This window comes from Melospiza georgiana, chromosome 26 (assembly GCF_028018845.1).
Source record: "Melospiza georgiana isolate bMelGeo1 chromosome 26, bMelGeo1.pri, whole genome shotgun sequence".
NCBI lineage: Eukaryota > Metazoa > Chordata > Aves > Passeriformes > Passerellidae > Melospiza > Melospiza georgiana.
In genome coordinates, this window is record NC_080455.1 from 4,258,404 (window position 1) to 4,277,401 (window position 18,998).

General features: G+C 47.1%; 1 protein-coding gene across 1 annotated transcript in view; it reads right to left on the reverse strand.

Annotated features, from left to right (window-relative positions):
* INSR (insulin receptor) overlaps positions 1 to 12,478 on the reverse strand; it is a 58,063-nt gene extending 45,585 nt beyond the window's left edge. The window contains 2 exon segments of the mRNA XM_058040760.1: positions 3,567 to 4,118; positions 12,379 to 12,478. Coding sequence (XP_057896743.1) covers positions 3,567 to 4,118; positions 12,379 to 12,463 — 637 coding nt within the window. The 5' untranslated portion in view covers positions 12,464 to 12,478.
* Between the last annotated feature and the right edge of the window lie 6,520 nt (positions 12,479 to 18,998).

The window sequence follows — 18,998 nt, forward strand, 5'->3', positions numbered from 1 at the left end:
CCCTCTGAAAATGATACCGAAATTGCTGCATTTCATTCTGGTTAGAAGATAAAGAGAAAAAATTAAAGAGAATACACTTAAATCCAGAGAGCCAGGAGACATGAGCACAGCATTAGCTGCTGAAGATTCCTGGATTAACTGCAAAAACACAGAGGGAAAGATGTAATGATATTAATACTCTGGGTATTGTAAGAAATTTAGGACTTTTGAACAACTAATATGAACAAGTAGAAGCTGTTTATTATTTCTATTACATTTTTATAGATTTTATAAACCACTAAATACACACTTTTTGGTGGGTGTTTTTGTTTTGTTCACTTGGGTTTTGTTTGTATTTTTTGGAGTATAGGATTGGTTCCATTTTTTTTTTTTTTTTTACAGAAAAAATTAAAGAGAATACATTTAAATCCAGAGAGCCAGGAGACTTGAGCACAGCATTAGCTGCTGAAGATTCCTAGATAAGCTGCAGAAACACAGAGGGAAAGATTTCATGACATTAATACCCTGGGTACTGGGTATTGTAGGAAATTTAGGACTTTTAAACAATTAACATGGTCAAGTAGAAGCTGTTTACTGTTTATTATTTCTATAATATTTTTATAGATTTTTAAACTACTAAATACATATTTTTCAATTGGTGTTTTTGTTTTGTTCACTTGGTTTTATTTGTATTTTTTTGAGCATATGATTGGTTTTAGTTTAGATGTTTTACAGTTTTCTGCTAACTAGTTTTTGTGGTCTTGGTATTCAGTTTCTCAGCCTCTTCTTTCTTAATTTAGCACCATTTATGTTCTAATAGTTTTGGGTTTTGTTTGTATTTTTTTGGAGTATATGATTGGTTATAGTTTAGATGCTTTACAGTTTTCTGCTAACTAGTTTTTGTGGTCTTGGTATTCAGTTTCTCAGCCTCCTCTTTCTCAATTTAGCACAATTTTTGTTCTAATAGCTTTGATCAATTCTTGAGGCTTTAACAACAAAACTGAGCAGCAGCCTGGCTGGTGCACACTGTGCACACTTGCAAATACATTGCAACAACTGGGAGCTGCTGTGAGGCTCTTCAGGCTAAGGAAAGCCAAAATACAATTCACACAAGCTTTTAATAATCTTGACAAAACAATTACACATGCTAAGGATACATTAGGGCTGGCAGGAGAACAGAGAGGCAGCGATTGCAGGTTGGCTAAATAAATGTCACTTAATCTCCACCACTGGCGTGCGCTCAGAGTCCAAAGGCTACTCACAAACAGACAAAAAAAGGTTTAAAAAACCTCTCAGGCTGTCAAAACAGCAGCAGAAGCACAGGGGCAGGTGTCACAAGGCACGGGATCACACAGATCCCAGACTGTGCAAAACAGCGGCCACCAAAAAACTAAAGTCCAAATCGCGGCGTTCAAACAAAGATAAGCCTGGCTTGTTAAGTGGTTTGGGAAGTGCATTCCAGTCACTGCCCAAATATTCAGGAGCATGGTTTCCCTGCTGTTCCTTCTGCAGGGGACACACAAAACCAGAGCATCTGTATATATTGCTTTTTGAAACCAATTTTCTGATTGAAATCTCAATTTCTGGGTCAGACTGAGCTGAGACAGGTGCCCTCCAACAAACTCTTGCATCAGAGGCTCGGAAGTTCAGATTTCTGTCTCAATGGTAAAATATTATCATTAAGATATTACATTTCTCCAGGTTTCATGGAAATAGGCAGTTTTTAAAAGGAGAGAAAAACATCCATTCCAAAACAGCCCCAGAAAAGTGACAGGGGTTTTGGGAATATTCAGGAGCACGGCTTCCCTACTGTTCCTTCAGATTTCTCCCACAATGACAAAATATTATTATTAAAATATTACATTTCTCCAGGTTTCATGGAAATAGGTAGTTTTTTAAAGGAGAGAAAACCATCCATTCCACTCTACTCCAAAACAGCTCCAGAAAATTCACAGGAATTTTGGGAATATTCAGGAGCACGGCTTCCCTACTGTTCCTTCAGATTTCTCCCACAATGACAAAATATTATTATTAAAATATTACATTTCTCCAGGTTTCATGGAAAGAGGCAGTTTTTTTAAGAAGAGAAAACCATCCATTCCACTCTGCTCCAAAACAGCCCCAGAAAATTCACAGGAATTTTGGGGCATTATGTTCTAAGCACTAAAAGTGCCAATTAGACCTTTACCCTTATGAAACAGCAGCAAACACAGCACATGAAATGCATAAGAAACCAGGTTTCAGTGCTGATGTAACTGCATACCTGAAAGTTTATAAATAAAATGCTTTACAATCTTATTTTTCATTTTAAAATAAGGAACACACGTACACACTTGCATCTTCTTGCTCATACCCTGTTATTCTGGCCACAAAAAATAACCACTTTCTTTAAAAGGAAGCTGGACGATTTTGGGGTGAGGAGTAGCAGAGGGGAAACCACATTAATTGCATTAGTTTGTGCATACTGGGAGGAATTCCTCCTCAAATTTGGCACTTAGCACTCAGAGCTGCCCTTTAAAGCTTGGCAAGAATTTCTGTGCAGCCCACAAGTTTCCTAATTTCGTCTCAGGACACACTGGTTCGTTTGGATGCACGACCTCCAGAAAGGCAGACAACCCTAAATGTGTCACTCTCACCTCAATTCACTTTGCTCCCTGTCAAGTCAGATTGAACATAAATCAAAGCCAATATATAATTAAAGCTAAGCTTAAGGTCAGTTCCAAGTTTGGAAAAAAACAAATCTGTATGAAATTAAAAGCAACTCCAATAGATTTGGGGTGGCAACAGCAGTGAGCTTTCTGAACACAGCTTCTGCCCTGGGCTCAAAGCTCGGTTATTTCACCCTCTACCCCATCCAGGTCCTCTCTTCTCTTTCAGGTCTGACTCCAGCTTCTTCTCTGTGCAAATGCTGCTCACTCATCCCCACATCTTACACCTTTTTATGGCAGGAAGGTTTTGGTAAAGATGGAATTGCACCTTTCCAGAATGGAGTTTATTCCACTGAGACTTTTCCCCATTGTTGTGCTTCCACCTGCTGCAGCCTCTCAGTCAGTCTGGACTTTCATTCCCTCCCCAAACCTCAATAAAGACACTCAGAGTACCAAGTGTTATCCAAGACTCTCACATCCATTAAAATGGTGAGTTCTGGGCAGCTCCTGACTCTGCAGGAGAACCAAACACAGAATTCTGGATGCCTTACAAACACAGGGGGAAGAATTGCTCAAACCCATCCCAAAGGTTTTCTCTTCCTCTTTTAAGGTCAATTTTCAGCCCTGCTGAAAATTTAAGGTCAATTTTCAGCCCAATCTGTGCTTACAGGTCAGGAGGCACCTGTCAGGCCTCCAAGAACCCCAAAGTGGTTTGGGTCGGAAGAGACACCAAAGCTCATCCAGTGCCACCCTGCCATGGTGGGACACCTTCCATCATCCCAGGCTGCTCCAAACCCTGTCCAACCCAGCCTTGGGCACTGCCAGGGATCCAGGGGCAGCCCCAGCTGCTCTGGGCACCCTGTGCCAGGGCCTCACAAGTCCTGACAGGTCAAAATTTGACAGCAAAGCCCCATCTGTGACCCCTCAGCATGCACTCACCTCTCTGGCAGCGATCGTGCGTCCAGCAGCGCTCGATGAAAATCCCATTTATCACCGTGGGGGGACAGTTGCTCTTCCCTTTCACAGTGCCTGGGCACACATCTCCACACTCCTCTTTGTCATCCTTGTTGGCCACGATGTAATTGTCCTCTACAGAATCCAAAATCCTGGACCAGTCGATGGTGGACAGGTAGCAGAGCTCGTTGTTCTTCTCGATGCGCACGGCGCCCCGGGTGATGTTCATCAGGTTGTAGAGGCCAATTTCCTTCAGGTGAACCATCTCAAAGATCACCAGGGCGTAGTTGAAGAACAGGTGAGTCCCTCTGATCACAGTGAGGTTGGGGAAGAGGCCCTTCAGGCTCTCCAGGCCATAGACACGGAACAGCAGCAGGTAATCTGTGATCATGGTCAGCTTGGGGAAGCTGAGCTCGCGGAAATCCTCAGGTTTGGTTTTGAACATCAGCAGGATCTGCAAGTGGCCCTCGATCACGGTGCAGTTCTCCAGCATGTTCAGCCTGGTCAGGTTGTTTCGGATGTCCATGCTCCTGCAAACTGGGAGGCAAAGGAGAATTCATTTATTAAATTGTTGGAGTTTTCCAAACTCTCAGTTCTGTCCAACCGCTGGGGACTTGTGGCCCTCAAGCTTCAAGCGTTAAGAAATACACAGTGGGGAACATTCCCTGGTATAAGGTTACAAAACAAGAGGATTTCATCATTTTTTCTGCCATCTTGAGTGCCTGCCTGTTGCCTCTATCACGACTGCAGAGCTGGGACATCACAAAGGGAAGAGATGGCTGGGCTGTTTTCTCCAGGTAGCTGCCAGCAACACACCTACCTCATCTCAGATTGTGCAACTCATGCCAGGGGATTAGAGGGAGGCATTTAGAATGGTTGCAGGGAGGGGAAGATAGGAAAGAATAATGGCCAGAGATGGTAGAGCTTGGGAAGGGAGCAGAAAAACCTGGAAATGCACAGGAGCACAGCCCACGCTCCTGCCCAGACTCTGCTGACAGGAGTAATTTACTACATTAGTAATTTTTGCCCTGAGCATTCTTTTCAGATGAGGTGTTGGGGGTTTTTTTTGGTGATTATTTTCTCAAGGGTGCAAATCTCCCTCTCTTGGCTATCTGGGCAGTTTATTTCACAGAAGCAGGAACCAAAGAACTGGCAAAGTGAACAAATGCATGAAGCATAAATTAGACGGTAAACTCAATAATAGGAATCCAGGAACCAGCAAAAGGAAAAAGTTTGAATAGGGAAATATTTTCTCAACTCTAAGCACAGGTAAGAAATCAAGAAGGAAATTTGCAGCCCCACGCCTCTACAGCACAACAAAACAAAACAAAAACCCTTTTGTGACAACCCCTTTGAAACCAACTTCATAGAAACATCAACCAGACCATAATGTTCAAATCCAGGTGGATTCTTCCTGATTTTTTTCCTTTTTGAAGACTGCATCCACTCAAAGGATTCTCTCTTTTGTCTGCAGCTGGTTCAGTGTCTTCCCTCCCCACTTAAGAACAGAAAACACAGGCTGTTTCCTCTTTGTGTCACTATATGTAAAGTTCACCAGCTATAAAACCACCACATCACAGCTCCAAGGCATCACCCAGCCTTACAAAACTGATGTGGACACAAACATTTCACAGCAAGGATTGTCTGACTCCTCCTGGTTTAACACAAGGGTTAAAACCAAATTTTATGCAAATATCTAAATAATTATTCAAAAATTTGCTCCACTGACTGCAAGAAAAAAAAAATTGGCAATACTAATATGGGATTTGCAGCAATGCTATTGCCCAATGGGATTTTTTGGCACTATATCCAAGTCATTTCATAAATTGCTTTCTGGAAGAAAAAAGCCAATGCACACGGTGCCTCAAGGATTAAGGATGTACTTGGAAAAAGTGGGAAAAGGAACCTGATGACCAGCCAGCAACAATCCTCTGCCCCAAAATGTACTGCTGCACATCCCAACCTGGGATTAAAGACCTGGGAGAGCAACAGATTCAGCTTAAACGCTCTGGATATTTATTTGCAATAAATAACATTGGTATTTCCAAAGAGGCAAGTGCATGGCAGGTCAGGTCAGTGAAAGGAGAAGTAACAGAGGGACACGTAAGAAACTGAAAGACTGAATTCAACTGAAGCCACCAGCGCAGCTAAAATTACCAGATAAATTTAAAATGCAACATCTTGGTTCCTTTTTTTTTTTTTTAATAATTATTATTTTGGGGTGCACAGCAGTGTTGGGGTGTTACCCACCACCTCAGGATAATGCACTGCCTGCTGGAATGGACAGGCAAAGGAAAGGTCAAAAAATACAGACCAGGAATTACTTGTGAGAGTCAGAGCTGCAGGCTGCGGCTGTGGCTGAAGGGATGCATGAATTGCCTGTGTCTTTCATCATTTTGGGCAGAATGAGGTGACTCACAGGGGCTGGACACAAACCCTGCACCCACAGAGCCCCTGCCCAGGGCACCCTGAGCAGGGCTGGGAGCACCTGCGCTGAGGGATGGCCAGGAAAAGCCCATTCCTCACTGCCTGGCTTTTGAAAACAACTTCATAAAAACATCAACCAGACCATACAATTTGGTTTTAAACCCCAGCAGGAGTCAGACAATCCTTGCTGTGAAATGTCTGTGTCCACATCAGTTTTGTAGGGCTGGGTGATGCCTTGGAGCTGTGATGTGGTGGTTTTGTAGCTGGTGAGCTTTACATATAGTGACACAAAGAGGAAAGAGCCTGTGTTCAAAGAGGAAAGAGCCATAATGTTCAAATCCAGGTGGATTCTTCCTGAATTTTTCCTTTTTGAAGACTGCACCCACTCAAAGGATTCTCTCCTTTGTTTACAGCTGGGCCAGTGTCTTCCCTGCCCACTTAAGAACAACAGTGCTGTGGCTGCTTTTTCAGGCTGTGGAAATCTTCCTTTTGTGCAGGAACAGAGTTAAGGAACTCGGTGTGGAGGAGCCACCCATGGTGGGTGCCCAGCACTGAGGAAATTCAAGGTCCTGCCTGGCAGAGGAACAGATCCACAGGCAGCAAGGATTCTGAGAGGACGATCTGAATGCCAGAATGGTTTGTGTTGGGTTGGGAAGGACCTCAAAGCCCACCCAGTGCCACCCCTGCCATGGCAGGGACACCTTCCACTGTCCCAGGTGCTCCAAGCCCTGTCCAGCCTGGCCTTGGGCACTGCCAGGGAACAATTCCTGCCCAATATCCCATCTAAATTTCATTTTTTTTTTTTCAGTGGAAACCATTCCCTGTGTCCTGCCACTCCTGGTCACTGCAGCCCTGGAGTTCCCAGCTCTCACCCCTCTCCTCAAAAACTCCAAACCAATTTAAATCACTCTGCTCCTGGACCTTTCAAGCTTCTGGACATCACCACTAACATGAGCCATGCTGCTCCTGCTCCAAACAGCCCAAAACCTGCTCAAAGATCTTCCTCAAAGATCTTCCAATCTCCACAAAACTCAACCATCTGAGCACCCCCACAGGGTCCAGACCTCCCTCTCTCCCAGCTCTCCCCATCCTGACACAGATTCCTCACAGAAAAGGTGACCAAAGGCTAACAACTCCAAATATTCTGAAAGGATGTGTTAAAGGTGAATCTAAAAAGAAATGAGCGAAGCTTTTGAAGAAATAAAAATACAGATCTAGCAGAGCTGGAAGTACAACATCCATGGTTCATCAGCTGCTTTTCCCCACATTTAGAGAAAAATCACATTTAATTATTTTTCAGGTTCTACTTCAGTTTAGCTTTTAAGTGATAATTGGTATCTTAGCTCCTTCTTTTTAACACCTCAAAGATCAAAGAGAATAATAAGGAATTAAGAACATCTGAAACAAAATGGGCTTTTTACTTGGAGGTTTCTCCATCTTTTCATGCCTTTGAATTTTCAGCAGTTTATATCTCCTGTTCATGCAGTAGCAGCTTAAGTCACCCCATAAATTTATTGTTACCAAGACAACAAGAAGCAGTTTTAAGCAAAGCAATAAGTGTTTTTCCACAGCTTCTCTTGATAGTATTTCTTCTGCAAGGACAGGGGAATTAATCAACCATTCAGTAGGAAGGCAAGGCAGGTTTGATCCCAGAAGAAGGAGAGCAAAGTTGAGCCATCAATTATAACACAGACAACCTGGTTTCAAAAAAACACATAAATCAGCTTTCAGGGAAATAAAAAAAATTAAAAAAAAAAAAAAAATCACAAATTGATTCTCCAGTAGTAGGCCCAAAGCTGCTCCTGTGCAAAACCCCCACTAGACATAAATTCCTGAATTTCAGCAGAAACAGCAGCACAGCTCTGAGCTGCCAGAGGAAGCACAGCTCCATCCCTGCTACCAAGCTACTCACTCAAAATAAAAAAATAAATTACTAAATCATCCTACACATGTTCCACCAGCCCCACCCCCCCCAGAAAACCAAGCTGAAGCCACGCTCTTCAAAAAACAAACAAACAAACAAATCCCAAGATGCCAAAGCCTCTCGGACAAACTGGTTTGGTAACAACCTTCAAGTCCTGAATGAAGAAACCAGATCTGATGCCAGAGGTTAAGTTTTCAAGATAGAGTCTAACCAGGGGAATAGCTGGAACTTAAACCTTGTTTATAGTAAATCATGTGGACAGCAAACCTTAATGATTCACTGCTTCACAGCTCTGGCCTTTAACAATCAAGATCAGGGGAATCTGGCACAGAAGGATCACAAACCATTTGAGGTAACTATTGGTTAATTCTGATTTTTTTTTTTGTAGTCTTTGCTGCCTACTGAATAAACAAACTATTGCAAAAAAATAAAAATTACACTTGCTTGGGTTGGGTCAAAAGCATTGCAGTTCTACATAAAGCTGATTTTTAGAAGTAGCTTTAGGGAACTGGGAAAAGGACTTTCTTGGGATTTTGGGTGATTTTGGGGATTTCTTGTACTTTTTTGGATGTTTGGGATTAACTGCTGAGACAGGAAAACATCTTGGTACCAGGTTAGAGGGAAGGACTGTGTGACAGCTGCTAGCCTGCAGCAATTGTTTAATACACATAAAAACCATCTAATTGTGAAATATGGATTTTTTTTAAGCTTCAGTTCTGCACCTCATATACCTGGAGCTGAGCAAACTGGATATGGACTCCAAAATGAGCCCCTGTAGACCTCAGGGAATATCTCAGGTGCCTGATACACTGCCTGCCTCAAAACCAAATTAAATCACTCTGCTCCTGGACCTTTCAAGCTTCTGGACATCACCACTAACATGAACCATGCTGCTCCTGTTCCAAACAGCCCAAAACCTGCTCAAAGATCTTCCAACCTCCACAAAACTCAACCATCTGAGCACCCCCACAGGGTCCAAACCTCCCTCTCTCCCAGCTCTCCCCATCCTGACACAGATTCCTCACAGAAAAGGTGACCAAAGGCTAACAACTCCAAATATTCTGAAAGGATGTGTTAAGGAACAAAGGCTGGCTAAAGGTGAATCTAAAAAGAAACGAGTGAAGCTTCTCACCACCCAAACCAAGGGCAAACCCCTCAAAGCGTGCCCTTCAAAGCCTGGTTTGGGCTGTGTTTGTGCTCCCCTCATTTGGTTCAGGACCCAAACTGCAAACAGGACTTGTCCTGCCCCGTTTCCACGCAGAGATAACCAGGGACAGCAACCTTGGCGTAACTCGGGGTCTGTGCTGGGGCCGACACTCCTGATGATCCTCCCTGCTCCAAAGGCAGCAGGAACAGGTTCTACACCTTGCCCATATCAACACCACTGATATTCCACAAGGCACTCACCCCAAAAATGACCTGCAGAAAGCTCTGGGGTTTTACAATGTTCAGGGACAGCCACTGTGCTGCCTGTCCCCAAAAAAGGGACAGGACACGCTGGGTTTGGTACAGCCCTGCCCTTCTGCACTCACTTTTCCTACTTTATTCTCCTACTTTTCTCTCCTTTATTTCTACTTTTATTTTCATAAAAAATTCATTCTAGACTGAGTCTCTAACACAGGCTTGAGGTGGGACAAGGGAACAGTTTCTTAATGAGTTTATGAGCACAAAAATATCTGTATCAGCCAGATATGATACTAACTAAGAAGTAACCTATTTTAGAAGTGTGTTACTACAGCAATTCACAGGGAAATTTGTCCCACAGGATGATTTAGACAGAGATCTCTTAACTGCATTCCCAACTCAGATCAGCAGCAGGTACTGGAGCACATGTGCAGCTCCCAAATTTAGGGGAAGAGTTCAGGAGGGGAGGAAAAGCATTCCAAACATCCATGACTGCATTGATCAGTTTTCTATTAACCAGAAAAGGAGCCCAAAGGAAGCTGCTCCATTAGCAGATGCCTAAAACTAGGTGAGGTAAATCCCACCCCAAATACCAGAGCTAATGAACTGACAGGCATGAGTCATGTGCGAGATTTATTTCAAGAAGTTGCATTATGTTTACACAGTCATTAAAAAAAAATACACAAAACTGTCTTTCTTCCCAAAACGAGATATATGGATCTTCATTTTATGCACAAGTCAGGCCTTCTTTCCTTAACCCTTTCTTCCTCTCCTGTCAGTAATTCCTGAACTCAACAACTACCTTTAACCACATGTGGGAAAGGAAGAGTGGTTAGTATGAATATTGTGTTTTCACTTGAAGTATTCCTAAAATATTTAGGAAAAGGGGATGGATTGAGGAGGACAAAGTCATAATCTGGATGTCAATGTGAACTTTTACCATTCACCCCATTTTTCTACTCAACCACCTCCATCCACCTGCTGCTTGCCCCCAACTCTGCCTCAAGGCACCAGAGGGGAGAGGAATTCACAGAGCACAAGGAAAAACCACGGATGGGGGGAGTTTTGTCCCTGGAGAGGTTTTCTGTGGGAACACAGGGCACAGATCTCCAAGAAAGCTGCCTCCATCAGCCCCGTTGCTCAGGGAACAACTTGTTTGCTCACGCAGCTCTCGTACGCGCATTTCCCTCCCTGGTTTTTTGTTTCTGCTTTCCGTCCCCACCATGCTGCTCCGTGACCTCCCCGTTCCCAGAAAACTGAGCCAGAAAATGGAATCAAACACCACAAAACCTTTCAAATCAGGTTCAATCATCAGAACCCTGTCTGTAGGATACCTCATCAAGTATTTGCATGGTAAAAATGACACGGAAATGTTCCAGCCCACGCTTTGCTTTGCTGTCTTGTGCCCCTGCTCCTCCATCCATGAACTCAAGAGTACATTTTCCTACCACGCTGTAACACAGCAAAGATCAGGGAGTTTAGAACATAAACACGCTTGAACCCCAAAAAGCAAATATGATTTAAATAAATAACCAAATCACAGGCCGTGCTGTGGCAGTAATAATAATAGTGTTTTCAAATTAGGAACTGCTGGACTCCAGTTGCACACGTATTTATTTATTATTAGTGCTATATGTCAACTGCCTTTTCCATCTCTGCTGGAGGAGGGCAGGTTTGCCCACAGCAGCTGGGGCTGACCATCCCAAGGTAACACAGTGTCACCGGCCTCTTGTGAGGTTTCAAACACGTCAGGGAAGAAACTGGGTTATTTTTGAAATATATGACTTGTCCTATCACTGGAAAAAGAGGTTGTCTTACAGGAACATGCTGCTTTATTATCTGAATCCCATACATATCCCAATAATGTCCATCACTGTGTTGTTTGTACTGGAACTGATTCTCTTGCTCTTGCCTTTTCTGATGGGAAAGCCAACAGGTAGATTTTCTATGGGAGACATAACCCACGGATCCAGTTAGCTGTCTTTAAATAAATATTTTCCTTTTGTCAAAAAAAATTGTAAGAATCACCTAAATTAAAGAACCTCTCATTAAAAGGATTTCCTGAGCAAGTTTATTTAACGTAGCCCATCAAAACAGCTCGTAAGGCTTAACCTCGAGCCAGCTGTGGGTTTAACAAGCTTGTGACCTCCAACACAACATCTTTATTCCCCTGTCTTGTATTTTACAAGCCCCTGTGTACACACAGAGCCTCCCCCCGGAGCTCTCCCATCTTAATACCTGTGGATTTGGCACACTACCTAAAAGTGGTTAAAGACAAAACCTCCGCGTCTGGCCACACTAAACCCTCCTGAAACCGGAGCCGGTTCTGAGGCAGCCGAGGAGCGGCGGGGGCACAGGGCTGGGGAGGGCACCGGGGAAGGGATCAGGGAAGGGACCCGAGAAGGGACCGAGAAGGGACCGAGAAGGGACCGGGAAAGGGACAGGGGAGAGCAGCCAGGAAGGGACACGGGAAAGGAACTGGGAAAGTGACACGGGAAAGGAACCAGGGAAAGGGACATGGGACAGGACCTGGGAAAGGGGCACGGGAGAAAGGGACACGGGAAAGAATCGGGGAAAGGACCGGGGAGTGAATCGAGGGAGGGGACCCAGGGAAGGGGTCGGAGAGGGGTCCGAGAAAGGGCCCGGGGAGGGGACCGGGCAGGGGACGCGGGGAGGAACCGGGGAAGGGACGGGGCAAGTGCCCAGGGAAGGAGCCGGGGAGCGGCACCGAGCGGGGCCCGTGCCCTTCCCCGCGCCTGCCCCGGGCGCGGCCCCCGCTGACCCCGGCCCAGCGCCCGCCCGCGCGGGGCCCCGCGGGCCGGGACGCGCCGGAGCAGCCGCTGCCCTCCCTCCAATCTCGGCCGCCGCCGGGCCCTCCCCGGGCCGGGGGTGAAGGTGACCCGGGAGCGCTCCGGGCCGCGGCCGCGCTGCCCGCGGGCCCCGCGCAGGTACAAAGGGCACGGCGGGGCCGGGCCCTCCCCGCCGCCGCCGCCGCCGCCGCCGCCGCCGCCCCCCAACCCTCCCGGCCGGGCCCCGACTCACTCTCGCCGCGGCCGCGGCCGCACCAGGCTCCCAGCACCACGGCCACGGCCAGCGCCGCCGCCGCCGCCGCCGCTCTCGGTCCCATCCCGCGCCGCTGCCGCGGCCGCCGCCGCCCGGCGCGAATCAGAGCCCGCGGGGCGGGCGCGGGGGCCGGGCCCGGCCGAGCATCGCCGGTGGAGCCCCCGCGGAGCCCCTTTATAGCGCCGGGCCCCTCCCTGCCCGCGGTGTCGGCCCCGGCCCGGCGGCCCCTTCCAGCGCAGGCCGGGCTGGCGGCGGCGCCCCGGCCAGTAAACAAGGGGCTGCCCCCGTCAGCTGCGAGCCGAGCGGGGCGGCCGCAAGAGGCGGCGCGGAGCGCGGGCACGGGACGGGACGGGCCGGGGGAGGAGCAGCAGCGGCGGCAGCGGCTTCCAGGCACCCTTCATCAGCCACCCATCAGCCATCCGTCCGTCCAACCAGCCATCTGTCCGTCCGTCCTGCTGTCCGCCCACCCGTGCAGGCCGGCTGTGAGCCCTGCTGGCGCTGCCCGAGCAGCCGCTGTGGCCTCGGTAGCGTTCAGCGAGTGAAACGCAGGAGTTGAGCAGCCTCACCTCGCTGTGGGTTCAAATGGAAGGAGAGTAGGGTTAGGTTTGAGATTAGGGAAAAGATTTTTACTGGCAGGGTGGGCAGGCCCTGGCACAGGTGCCCAGAGCAGCTGGGGCTGCCCCTGGATCCCTGGCAGTGCCCAAGGCCAGGCTGGGCAGGGCTGGGAGCAGCCTGGGACAATGGAAGGTGTCCCTGCCATGGCAGGGGTAGAACGAGATGGTCCCCAAGGTCCCTTCCAACCCAAACCATTCTGGGATTCTCTGTCCCCAGTGCTGACAGCCCAGGCTGCTGCCCTGGCTGTGCCCATGTCCCTTCTCCTCCTCTTGTAAAGGATGAATTGCCACAGAGCTGGACAGAGCTTGGGATGAGGATACCATCTACCACTGCCACTGCTTTTAGTATCACAGAACCCAAAGAGCCATTGTAGATTTCTGGTTTTCTGGTTCTTTTTCCAGTGGGATTCACCATTTGGTGCCTTTTTTAATCATCTCTGCGCTGCACTTGCACTAAGCCATGACAGTACGTTTCCTGGCAACTTCCAGTAATTTTATCTGGCTCTTGCTTTCAGCCATTTCTGCGAGACAAATGAGTTTTAAACTGCTGGGAAAAAAGCATTTTTTAATTCAAAAATGCTTGGCAAATAGACATTTTTTAACATTTTCATCTCACTATCTTTGGCTTACAACAGATCTCTCACTTCTGCCTCACATGGAGAGCCCCTGGGCAGGCCAGTGGTGACCAGCAGGTCACTGTGCCTCAGTCCCTTTGTCTGAACACTGAATTGCACTATGAGTTTACCCTATTTAAAATACTTTGCATTGCTTTTCCAGGTAAAGAATCCCTGCAGTTGTGCCAGGGACAGACAGAGTGTGGATGAGGGGAGGGCTGGTCAGTGGAACCGTGGCTCTGCTGCTGTGATTCAGCCCCTGACGTGGTTTGAGGTTTCCCTGTTGGACAGGGTAAGGCTGGCAGCCTGATTCGACCAGGGGAAGCAGGATTAGCTGGGATGGTACCTGTGCAGCAATAACTACATCTTGGCATTTGCAGACTATTTAAATGCTGAGATGAAAGGCTCTGCTTAAGTGGGGATGCTTTCTCTGTCATCAGCACAGCAGATGTGTGTCTGCACAGCACAGGAGCTGTTGATTCAGCCCATTGATGTATCAGAGCCACAGTCATGGGACAGCATTTCCCCCATTTCTGTCCTTTTTTCCCAAATCCATGCTGCTGCCTCGAGCTGGCAAGTGCAGAGAGACTTGGAACCCCACTCATTGACTGCTTCAGGAAGTAAGGGCAGTTAAGGAATGGAAATAAACAACAAAAGTATGCATTCTCTGTTTGCAAATTAACCTGCTTTATGAGTGTAGACTTTGCATAAAACAGACAGAGCCAAACATCACCTGGACAGCTCGGGCTGTGTGGAATTTTTACTGGGACTGTAACAGCAACCTGCTCTTGCTTACTCACTTATGTTCTCATTGCATTTCAGGTAATAATGATAACAGCTTACACATTGGCACATGAGGATTAAAGGCTACAGATTTATTATCTTTCCTTAAAATACTATTTTTAGTTTCTAATTACTGATTAAGAACATCAGGGTGCAACCTTTCCAGCATCTTTCCCATACATTCACTGCTACATATTCATCATGCTACAGTGCACTTGGTTTGCAATCAGATAAACCAACAGGAGCAATGTGGGCGCTTAGAAACTAAGCCAACACCTGCTTACTCTTTTTTTTTTTTTTTTTTTTTTTAATAGCTGCAATGCAGGCTCTTCTTTTATTCCTGATTCAAGAAGCTACTGAAATCACCAGTTTGATATATTAAATGTTGGCAACAGTCACATTTCTTCCTCTTCACTACAGATGTTTTATGGTTTGGTTAAAATAACTTGGAAATAAGCAGGGATAAGTGCTATGAACTGTGACAATCACAGACATGGGGGTTCAGATCTGCATGCTCCTGAGAAAATAAGTACAGAGAGACTTGCAATAGAGTGTATCCATCTGTTTGACCATACAAAGACTTATTTGCTTTGGTTTGATCCATTCCTTACTTAAATCATGGAATGGTTTGGGTTGGAAGGGACCTTGGGGACCATCTCATTCTACCCTCTGCCATGGCAGGGACACCTTCCACCATCCCAGGCTGTTCCCAGCCCTGCCCAGCCTGGCCTTGGGCACTGCCAGGGATCCAGGGGCAGCCACAGCTGCTCTGGGAAATCCATTCCAGGGATGGATTCCACAATTCCTGATTCCCAATCTCCCACTCAGCCCTGCCCTGTGGCAGTGGGAGCCATTCCCTGTGTCCTGTCCCTCCAGGCCTTGTCCAAAGTCTGCTGCTCTGTCCTACAGATGCCTCCACATCAAACCATCCTAGGAGTACCAAGTTCCCACCAGATCCCTCCTGCAGATCAGTGCTGCTCAGAACTGGAAGCCCATCCCTGGAGCAGGAGCCACATTTGCACAAACAGGTGGGGACAATGACTTTGTAAAGCAGCTTCAATGTTGACATCCTTGTACTGTCACAAGTGTCTGTGGAGAGAGATCCCAGCTCAGCTCCCAGCCACCAACACATGGAGCTGCTGAAAGCTTCACACCTTGAGAAGCAACATATCTTCTTTTGTATATACTAGAACACATGGGTTGGTTTTAGCCATACAAATTAAAGTTCCTCATCAATTAACCAGCTTTGGAATAGTCAAGGAACACAAACTTTGTGCCCAAAAGGAGCTTTGGAGCAGCTGACTCACCAAGAAGGTTCATTGGTACCAATTCATGGAGCTGCTGAGAGCTTCACACCTTGAGAACCAACACATCTTTTTTTCTATATACTGGAACACACGGTGGGTTTTAGGCTATGTGTCTTTAGCCATACAAATTAAAGTTCCTCATTAATTAACCGGATTTGGAATAGTCAAGGAACACAAACTTTGTGCCCAAAAGGAGCTTTGGAGCAGCTGACTCACCAAGACGGTTCATTGGTACCAATTCTGTTTTAAGAACTAAACTGCTTTAAACCAGTTCAGGAGCCAAAGCCACACAGCAGCCTGGGGCTGAGCTGAGCTCACAATTCCCACTTTCTGCTCCACCAGTTCACTGTGGCCTCTTAACAACAAGTTGCAACTGCCTGGGTGAAGAGTTACCCCATGGCTGGGGTTGCTCTGTTTTTATTGATTTGCCAGGCCCTTTTCCTGCTCACACATTTCTCACCAGGCAATTTGCACGTTTTGCAGCCTCCTGCCCTTTGAAGATGCAGCAGAGGCCAACAACAGCCAAGTCTCTGCATCGCTGGCAGGATGTTGCTGTGAAGGTTTACAGGATTGACTTCCCAGTGACTAAAACCTAACGCTGAGAGCACAGGAGAGCTGACCTTGGAAAATTATCTCATCCTGTTTAGAGTCACACAAAACCCTCGGCCAAATCTTTTAATATGAAATATTTCACGTCATGGATTGACAGAGTTCCTTTCTTACCCTTCCTTCCGTCCACACCAAATCCGATAAGTGACTTCTGTCAGTGAGAAGGCTCAGAGGATGGAGATCCGGTCACTTTATGTGCTGAGGACAGAAGTCTCAGCTTTTTGCTGTTGGAACAGGAAACACTGTCAGATCCTTCTGGAGAATTCTATTGTTACATGAGCAAATACAAATTTTGGCCAGGGTGAAAATGGCAGAGGGCATCTCTCTGCTACATGCAGGTCAAAGACCCTGGAGATGAAGGATGTAAATTCCAGCTCTTCATGGCCAGCTGCAGCACTGCCTCGTTTTAGCTTTTTTTTGGTCCAGTTTCTGGTTTTGTGCAGTTTGAATTTTGGGTGTCACAGAAGCAGATGCAATATTCAACTTATTTTTAATTCCTTGTAAGAATATTTTTGTTCTAATTCAGCATCAAAGTTTTCAACTTGAAAAAGCCAAAGTACTGTCAGCATTCCCAACCTGGGTCTGGTGAGCAGGGCCCAGATGTGAGACAGCCAGACAGATGTGACCTCCATCCTCCCTACAGCTTCCCTGCTCACCTCAGGCAGCCCCAGGTGTGTTTTGCACAACCTCCTGCCAGGCTCCCTGCTCTCCATCAGCCACCCTGTGCAGGGCAGTGACCACAGCACGGCCACCAGCTACACCAGTTCTGACCCACAGCTCACCCCCAGCCCCTCCTTCCTCGGTTATTTCTTGACACTAATGCCTGTTTTTGTTGATCCAGAGTCTAATTTGGAAGGAGCACCAGGGTTCCCAAGCCCTGCTGTGTGCTCTGCACTGCTCAGGGTTTGTGTTTTGGACGAGTCAGAACTCCCAGTTCCCGTTTGATAACCGGTTTGTTCTGTCGCTGGGAGACACGCCCTCCCTCTGTAAATGTTACAAATCAGGCGTATCTGATCCATTATTCACTAACTGCTGCTGCTTCCCAGTTCCAGCTCCTATTAGAGGGAGAGCTGATGCCAGAAATGTCACGGTGGCATCATGTGACAGGTGGTATTGATTTAGTGCCGTTGGGTTTAATGTCACTCCCGTTCAGTGGGACACAAGTGCACACGGATTCCCAGCAGTGGGGCAGGTCAGGACAGGAGCTCCCAGCCAGCCCCATGCCAGGCCCTGGCACTTGGGAATTGCATTGGGAATTCTGCTGCAGACTGTGACATTTCAGTATTTGCTCTGAGCTGCTCTAGCACTGCCCTTACAGTTTTTGTGATTGGATTCACAGAATGGTTTGGGTTGGAAGGATCTTAAAGCCAATCCCATCCCACCCCTGCCATGGGCAGGGACACCTTCCACTATCCCAGGTTGCTCCAAGCCCCATCCAGCCTGGTCTGGAACACTTCCAGCAATGGGGCAGCCACAGCTCCCTGTGCCAGGGCCTCACCACCCTCACAGGGAAGAATTCCTTTGTAAAATAAACTAAATTGTAACTATAAATCACAAGACTCAATTCTGAGCTTTCATGGCAGGCTTACAGCAGACAGTGAGAAGGGAGGTGACACTGGGTGTCACACAGAGAACAGTCAGGAGCAGAACCTGCTCTGCCCATTCCCTCCTTTTCACTCTTCATGGGATATTCCCTTTTGGCAGGATAGCTGCTCACAGCCCCTCAGTTGCAAAGAAAACCCAAGGGAGCACATGCCCCAAACCTGGCACTGCCCAGCCACAGGAACCATGGCATCCAGCACTCTGCTCCTGCCATTCCTGCACCAGCAGCCTGTGCAGGATCCTTCCAGCACATCCCATCTGTGCTGAGGACACTGCTGAACACTGAGCACTGTAACACACACAGTCTCTGCCACCAAGGGTGTTTGCCAGAAAAGCTCAGACTGACCCAGAGCCACTGCTGCAGACTCTGAACCTCTGCATCCACTGGCCTGACGTGACCCAAGCCTCCAAAAGGGTTTTGGTTTAATTTTCCTTGCTCTCTCAAAGCAGGTAGTCTGCCAAGAAACCAAGCAAGGCCCAGCCCTGTGCCTGATAAACATCTGCCCATCTGGATTTCCCAAGCTTTTGGGAAAGTTAAGCAACTCTCACAGAAGGCCATTTCTATACATATTCTAGATGTATTATTCTGCAGAGAGCCCTGTGCCACGAAATGGAGCTGAGGGCTGGAGCAGCAGAGCATCCACCACCCCCCACAGGTCAGTCAAAAATAAAAACTGTCATTCATCTGGGAAATGTCACAAAGCCCTGAGTCATTGTTTATTCTAAATAGCACCGGCTCCCATCTTCAAAGTGGTGCTGAATGACTGCAATTGCTAAATGAACTCGAGAAAAAGCAAAGACAACAACCCAGCCTTTGTGTGCAGGGCAGTGGATCCGTTGGGTTGGGAGGAGAAGGGAACACTTTTCCACCTGGGAGAGAAGCCCCAGGAAGCAGAGGCTCAGTGCTCAACGGCTGCTGGAGATAACAAAAAGTGTTCCAGGGTTCACTCCTGGTGTTCATTCAACACAACAAACACCCGTGAAATGTCAATGAGCAAAGTTAAGTGGTTTCTGAACTCACTCCGTGCAGGCTTCTTTGTAAATCAATATCTGTAACTTGGAGTAGAGGA